This window comes from Arachis duranensis, chromosome 10 (assembly GCF_000817695.3).
Source record: "Arachis duranensis cultivar V14167 chromosome 10, aradu.V14167.gnm2.J7QH, whole genome shotgun sequence".
NCBI classification, from domain to species: Eukaryota; Viridiplantae; Streptophyta; class Magnoliopsida; order Fabales; family Fabaceae; genus Arachis; species Arachis duranensis.
In genome coordinates this window covers 39,135,250-39,143,374 of record NC_029781.3, presented here as the reverse complement: position 1 = coordinate 39,143,374, position 8,125 = coordinate 39,135,250, and the positions used below count along the sequence as shown (strand labels likewise).

Genomic DNA, 8,125 nt, shown 5'->3' with positions numbered 1-8,125 from the left:
GATCTTAAAATTTTTAAGTTTGGTGTTCCTTGGTGTTTTCCCTCCAAAATTTTCGAAAGCAAGGAACATTAGATCTAAAAAATTTTAAATCTTATGTCTTTTGTGTGTTTTTCTCTTTCATCATAAAATTCAAAAATAAAAAATATCTTCCCTAACTATTTTTAAGCAAATTTTTCAAAATTTTCTATAAAAATTCAGATTTCAATTTAAAAAATTTTCAAAATCTTATCCTTTAAGATTAAAAAAAAATCACATCTTTTTCAAAAATATCCTAACCACTTTTTCTCTCTTCATTTTTTTGATTTAAAATATTTTTTTTTATTTTTTTTTTAAATTTTATTTTTATTTTTTATTTTAGTTTTTATTTTATTTTATTTTATTATTTCAAAAATTACTTTTTTATAATAAAATAAATAAAATAAATCCACATCATCTCCCTTTCTCCATCATGGACCTAAGTGAAAATGAACAGTTCAGAAGAACTCTGGCAATACAAGAAAAAAGGCCTATGGCCATGCTTTTTTCTTGCCACGCTTTAAAAGCGTGGCCAAAAGTGGTCAATGGCCACGCTTTTATGAGGGTGGCGATAGATTAGAGATTTGGCCACTTTTTTAATTGCCACGCTTCAAAAGCGTGGCAAAAAGTATCAACGGCCACGCTTTTGTATGGGTGGCAATTGATTAGAGAAACGGCCACGCTTTTTTTTTGCCACGCTTCAAAAGCGTGGCGATAGAGAGAAACAAGGACGTTTTAAAAGCGTGGCGACAGGGTTTCATTACGGCCACGCTTTGTAAGCGTGGCCATATCCTAGTATTCTTTTGGCACGCTTTAAAAGCGTGGCTAAAATGTTTTTTTTCTGCCATGCTTCAAAAGCGTGGCCGTAGAGAGCTACAGGAACGGTTGAACCGGACAGAGAACCAACCGGTTTAAAAGAAACTTCGTCGTTTTTGCCAAATTTGCTTATTGGTTCTGAAGCTCCTTCGTTTCTTTCTCCCTTTCTCCCTCCGTTTCTTTCATTCACAGAAACTCAGCCAAAAAACCCTAACACTGTAAGCCTACACCACCGCCGCCGCAAGGAGTGGCATACTGCTGCCGTCCGTCCGTCTATCTAGCTTCCCTCGTGCTCCAAGTCTTCAACCCCCGTTCACTGTCACCGATCGCAGCTGCTTCCTCGAGCTCGGCGTCCGTCGTCTTTGTCTGCTCAACCGCGCTTCCGCCGCCATTGGTTGCCGTTAACGTTCGCGTCTTCGTTCAGCCGTCATCTTCGTTCGCGTTCTTCGCCGTTCAAGTTTGCTCGGCGTTCACCGTTCGCGTTCACTCGCCGTTCACCGTTCGCGTTCACGTTCGTCTGGAAGCCACGTTGCCCTGCTTCAAACTCTGCGACCAACCCGTGTGCTCCACCTAGCCGTCGAACTGCTCTCTTTTGTCGCCGCCGTGAGTTCCCTAAACCCACCACCAGACAATACACTCATACAACACCAATACTCTGCTTGAAACTCTGTATCGAGTTAAGTGTGTAATTGACCGCAATGTAACTTGGCTATAGCATTAGGCATTCTTTTCTTCCTCTTTCACACCCTGCAGGTTTTGACAGCTACTAAAATTAGATATTGGAGGTTTTGTTCAATTAGATGCTAGGTTTTGACAAGTCCCCATGAGATGTAATGGCAAAAGAGAATTGATAGGCACACAGTTTCTTCTTGTTATCATGCTATATAAAAAACATGTCTCAGTTGTGGTGGTTTGGTTTGGTTTTTGTTGTTTTCCATTGTAGGAATGCTATTGATTCCTCTTTATTCAAGCAATGGTTGCATAACTTGCAAAGTGAGATTGGGATTCTAGCTGATGGCACCTTGGCTCTGAGACAAGTTCTAATTCAGGTAATTGCATCATCAGTGTTTAAAAAGTGGATATGATTTCTGATAATTAGGCCTTGTTAAGTGGTAATTTAAGTAACTGACTAACCTGTTAGTCTTCTAGTCTTATTCATGTTCTCAAATCAAAATCAACGAAACTAGTTGGACTCTTTTTGGTGTAAACAGGGTGTAGACATGTTTGGAAAGCGCATTGGGTTTCTCAAATTTAAAGCTGACATTTATAAGCCAGTCTATGTTTCCATTTTCTTGTGTTAATTTTAGCAAGGGGCTATGAACTAGTATGTGGTATCTAAAATGCACAACTATTCAGATCTTTTGCTTCTTACCTTGTGTTTTCAGGCATCCATCATTCCTCTTTTGCTTGTAATTTCTGTGCACTTGCACCTGATGCTGATTTCTTTCTTTATATATAATAAAGTAAACCGTGATTAGGTTCCAGGTATTGTATTTGCAAGAGGACTTGCTGTGACTGTGTTGATACTTCTGGAATCAGATGGTGAAACTTATGCTGTCCTTACTGAACAGGTTCTTAGATGTTGGATCCTTGCAGAGAGAACTATGTTTTTTTCAAACATTTTAACTAGTGTTCCATATTATGCTTATTATTTTTTATTTATCAGGCAAGGGTTCCTACTGGAAGAATTATTTTGGAATTGCCTGCTGGAATGTTAGATGATGACAAGGGTGATTTCGTTGGCACTGCAGTTCGTGAGGCTTCTCTCTCTCTCTCTCTCTCTCTCTCTCTCTCTCTCTCTCTCTCCAATTCTCTTCATGGCTTAGTTGTGCCTCTGACAGGTTGAAGAGGAGACTGGCATAAAGTTCAAACTTGAAGACATGGTTGATCTCACTGCTTTCTTGGATTCTTCAACAGGATGCAGATTTTTTCCCTCACCGGTATACCTTAAGCATTCTGCATCAACCTTATTGCTTTATTAGTTTTGCAAATAAATAATTTTGTCGCTTGAAAAAAGAGCTAATAATGTATCTACTTTATAGTTGTTCGATAATTTAGTTTGGTATTTTGAGCATAGTTTTGTTTCGTGTTATTGTACTTTTAGATTTGTATTTACCAATCAGTGAGCATTCAATTCAATTTCTGGCTATCTGTGGTTTAATCTAATAGTATTTTATAGTAGAATGTGAACCTGGTTTAATTTGGAATTGTTAATACATGCATAAATTAGATTATTTCTTATAATATTTTTATATATATCGTTTTTGTTGGTTCAATTTGTTCTTGATATTTTGCTGCAGGCTAGTATTGGAATAGATAACTTGAACGCTTAATGCACAAAGTGGAGCAGTTTTAGGTTGATTTTGATCTTTTACTAAGTATTTAGGTTGATGATCATCTCTATTAGTGTAATTTGATATATCATGAGCAGTTCTAACTTGTATTGTTTCTGTATTTTTCTTCGGTTTTTAGTTTTGGAATTTGAACTCGAGATTTATTTTGTATTTGAGTAATAGTTTTTTAATGTATAAAACAATTATAGTAAATATCTCACTAATTATTGTTTGATTTGTCTTGTAATAAAAAGTTGCATACGATATTTGTAGGTTTGGTAATAAAAAAGAATTGAAATTTTATATTGTGTAGCAGTGAAGATCAAGTAACGAAAAGAATTTTTTTTAATCTAACAAGGCTTTTGCCATGCTTTTAAAGCGTGGCTGTATATTTTGCTATGGAGCGTGGCCGTATCTCCACCTATCGCCATGCTTTAAAGCGTGGCTGTATCTCCACCTATCGCCACGCTTTAAAAGCGTGGCCGTATCTCCACCTATCGCCACGCTTTAAAAGCGTGGCCATATTTTCCACCTACAGCCACGCTTTTCCAAGTGGCAGTTTGTAAAAAAGCGTGGCAAACAAAAAGCGTGGCAATAGGCTGCAAAAAGCGTGGCGATAGAGCAACTGCCACCCTTTGATAGGTCACCCTTTCAAAAGCGTGACGGTAGCTCAAAAAGCGTGGCGAAAAGCTATCGCCACGCTTTTTTCAGCTTTTTATTTTATTTTATTTTATTATTTCAAAAATTACTTTTTTATAATAAAATAAATAAAATAAATCCACATCATATCCCTTTCTCCATCATGGACCTAAGTGAAAATGAACAGTTCAGAAGAACTCTGGGGTCATATGCCAACCCCACTACTGCCTCATATGGGAGTAGTATCTGTATACCCTCCATCGGAGTTAGTAGTTTTGAGTTGAATCCTCAGCTCATTATCATGGTGCAGCAAAGTTGCCAGTATTCCAGTCTTCCACAGGAAGAACCTACAGAGTTTCTGGCATAGTTTTTACAAATTGCTGACACAGTACATGATAAGAAAATAGATCAGGATGTCTACAGATTATTATTATTTCCATTTGCTGTAAAAGACCAAGCTAAGAGGTGGTTAAATAACCAACCTAAGGCTAGCATAAGGACATGGAAACAGCTGTTAGAAAAAATTCCTGAATCAATATTTCCCTCCAAAACGGATGACACAGCTAAGGCTAAGCATCCAAGGCTTTAAACAAGGAGATAATGAATCCCTTTATGATGCATGAGAGAGATACAGAGAGATGCTAAGAAAATGCCCCTCTTAAATGTTTTTAGAGTGGGTGCAGTCAGACATCTTTTATTATGGGCTTACATGGGCTTACAGAGAAAGCTCAGATTTCTCTAGACCACTCATCTGGTGGATCCATACACATGAGAAAGACAATTGAAGAAGCTCAAGAGCTTATTGATACAGTTGCCAGAAATCAGCATCTATACCTAAGCAGTGAACTTTCCATCAACGAAGAGGCTAAAATAGTAACTGCTGAACTCAGTCCTACAGATCAAGCTACTGAATTCAATCAATTAGATTTTCTAACAAAACAGTTAGCCAAATTTAAGGAGATATTGCAAGAAATAAGAATGGCTAATATGAATATGGAAGTCTAGTAAAAGTAAATAGAACAGCAGTTAACAAAAAAAATAACAGAAGAGTGCCAAGCAGTTCAATTAAGAAGTGGAAAAATATTAAATACCTCACTTCAAGGCAGCAGGAAGCCATGAAATGAACAAACTGCTACCCAAAATCCCTTTGAGGACAGTCAGAGCCCAGAGAGGAATAATTATGGCGCTCAAACGCCAGAAAAGGGGTGGAGAGCTGGCGTTGAATGCCCAACCCATGCTCAGTCCTGGCATTCAACGCCAGAAACAGGCAAGAAATTGGCGTTGAACACCCAAAGGAAGCACAGTTCTGTCGTTCAGACGCCAGAAACAGGTAAGGAGTTGGCGTCTAACGCCACTCCAGCTTCCACCCCTGGCATTCAAATGCCAGTGGGAGATCAGACACATACAAGTGCTGATAGCAACCCCTCTAAAAAGGCTTTTCAACCCACATCTGTAGGCAATAAACCTACAGCAACTAAGGTTGAGGAATACAAAGCCAAAATGCCTTATCCTCAGAAACTCTGCCAAGCGGAACAGGATAAGTAATTTGCCTGCTTTACAGACTACCTCAGGACTCTTGAAATAAAGATTCCGTTTACAGAGGCACTTGAGCAAATACCCTCTTATGCTAAGTTCATGAAAGAGATCTAAAGTCATAAGAAGGATTGGAGGGAAACTGAAAAAGTTTACCTCACTGAAGAATGCAGTGCAGTCATTCTAAAAAGCTTACCTGAGAAGCTTAAAGATCCCGGAAGCTTTACGATACCATGCACATTAGAGGGTACTTGTACCAAGCAAGCTTTATGTGATCTTATGGCAAGTATCAACCTAATACCTGCATATACTATCAGAAAGCTTGGTTTGACTGAAGAAGTCAAACCAACCCGGATATGTCTCCAACTTGCTGATGGCTCCATTAAATATGCATCAGGCATGATTGAAGACATGATTGTCAAGGTTAGGCCATTTGCCTTTCCCACTGACTTTGTGGTGCTGGAAATGGAGGAGCACAAGAGTGCAACTCTCATTCTAGGAAGACCTTTCCTAGCAACTGGATGAACCCTCATTGACGTACAAAAAGGGGAAGTAACCCTGAGAGTCAATGAGGACGAGTTTATGTTGAATGTTGTCAAAGCTATGCAGCATCCAGACACCCCAAATGACTACATGAGCATCGATATTATTGACTCTATGGTAAAAGAGGTCAATATGACTGAGAGTCTCGAATCAGAGCTAGAAGATATCTTTAAAGATGCTCAGCCTGATCAAGAAGAACCATAGAGAACAATAGAACCTCTGAAAATTCCTCAGGAAGAGGAGAAACCTCCCAAACCCAAGCTCAAACCATTACCACCATCCCTGAAATATACATTTCTGGGAGAAGGTGATACCTTTCCTGTAATCATAAGCTCTACCTTAGAGCCACAGGAAGAGGAAGCACTAATCCAAGTGCTACGGACACACAAGACAGCTCTTGGGTGGTCCATCAGTGATCTTAAGGGCATTAGCCCAACCAGATGCATGCACAAGATCCTATTGGAGGGTGATGCTAAGCCAGTGGTTCAACCACAGAGGCGGCTAAATCCAGCCATGAAGGAGGTGGTGCAGAAGGAGGTCACTAAATTACTAGTGGCTGGGATTATTTATCCCATTTCTGATAGCCCCTGGGTAAGCCTTGTCCAAGTTGTCCCTAAGAAGGGTGGTATGACAGTGGTTCATAATGAAAAAAATGAACTAGTTCCTATAAGAACAGTTACATGGTGGCGTATGTGTATTGATTATAGAAGACTCAATACAGCCACCAGAAAGGATCATTTTCCCTTACCATTCATAGACCAGATGCTAGAAAGAGTGGTAGGTCATGAATACTACTGCTTCCTGGATGGATATTCAGGTTATAATCAAATTGCAGTAGATCCCATGATAAAGAGAAAATAGCATTCACATGTCCATCCGGAGTATTTGCATACAGAAGGATGCCATTTGCTCTGTCCAATGCACTTGCAACCTTTCAAAGGTGCATGCTCTCTATTTTCTCTGATATGGTGAAAAAATTCCTAGAAGTCTTCATGGATGCCTTTTCAGTATTTGGAGACTCATTCAGCTCCTGTCTTGACCATCTAGCACTTGTTCTAAAGAGGTGCCAAGGGACTAACCTGGTTTTAAACTGGGAGAAATGTCACTTTATGGTGACTGAAGGAATTGTCCTTGGGCGCAAAATTTTGAACAAGGGAATAGAGGTGGATCAAGCTAAGGTAGAGGTAATTGAAAAATTACCACCATCTGCCAATGTTAAGGCAATCAGAAGCTTTCTAGGGTATACAAGATTCTATAGGAGGTTTATAAAAGATTTTTAAAAAATCGCCAAACCTCTGAGTAATCTGCTAGCTGCTGACATGCCATTTATCTTTGATAGGAAGTGTCTGCAGGTGTTTGAGACTCTGAAAGCTAAGCTGGTCACAACACCAGTCATCTCTGCACCAGACTGGACACTACCATTTAAACTGATGTGTGATGCCAATGACCATGCCATTGGTGGAGTGTTGGGACAAAGGCATGACAAGCTTCTACACGTCATTTACTATGCCAGTCATGTTTTAAATGACGCACAGAAGAACTACACAACCACAGAAAGAGAGTTACTTGCAGTGGTTTATGCCATTGACAAGTTCAGATCTTATTTAGTAGGATCAAAAGTGATTGTGTACACTGACCATGCCGCTCTTAAATATCTACTCACAAAGCAGGATTCAAAACTCAGACTCATCAGATGGGTGTTGCTTTTGCAAGAGTTTGATATAGAAATAAGAGAAAGAAAAGGGACAGAGAACCAAGTAGCAGATCACCTATCCCGAATAGAACCAGTAGAAGGGGCGTCCCTCCCTCTTACTGAGATCTCTGAAAACTTTCTGGATGAGCAACTCTTTGCCATCCAGGAAGTGCCATGGTTTGCAGACATTGCAAACTATAAGGCAGTGAGATTCATACCCAAAGAGTATAGTAGGTAGCAATAAAAAAAATTGATCACGGATGCAAAATACTATCTTTGGGATGAACCATATCTCTTCAAGAGATGTGCAGATGGAGTAATCCGTAGATGTGTGCCAAAGGAAGAAGCACAAAAGATCCTCTGGCACTGCGATGGATCACAGTATGGAGGACATTTTAGAAGTGAGCAAACAGCCACATGAGTCCTCCAATGTGGCTTCTACTGGCCTACTCTCTATAAAGACTCCCGAATATTTATACTTAATTGTGACAGTTGCCAAAGATCTGGCAATTTGCCTCACAATCATGCCATGCCTCAACAAGGGATCTTGGAG

General features: G+C 39.5%; 1 protein-coding gene across 4 annotated transcripts; it reads left to right on the top strand.

Annotated features, from left to right (window-relative positions):
- Positions 1 to 1,548: 1,548 nt before the first annotated feature.
- Positions 1,549 to 3,317, top strand: LOC127743189 (nudix hydrolase 14, chloroplastic-like). 4 transcript variants are annotated; one of them, XR_008004542.1, is made up of 6 exons: positions 1,549 to 1,584; positions 1,775 to 1,880; positions 2,310 to 2,402; positions 2,498 to 2,585; positions 2,673 to 2,771; positions 3,132 to 3,317. XR_008004542.1 is itself a non-coding variant. In XM_052255871.1 (6 exons), the coding sequence occupies exons 1-6, from the start codon at positions 1,725 to 1,727 to the stop codon at positions 3,162 to 3,164; spliced, it is 537 nt and encodes a 178-aa protein (XP_052111831.1). In that variant the 5' UTR covers positions 1,559 to 1,724; the 3' UTR covers positions 3,165 to 3,317. The 4 variants fall into 4 exon arrangements, 1 of the variants encoding a protein (XP_052111831.1); XM_052255871.1 differs by adding an exon at positions 2,043 to 2,105 and having other exon boundaries at positions 1,559 to 1,880; positions 2,498 to 2,590; XR_008004544.1 differs by having other exon boundaries at positions 1,559 to 1,880; positions 2,333 to 2,402.
- The last annotated feature ends 4,808 nt before the right edge of the window (positions 3,318 to 8,125 follow it).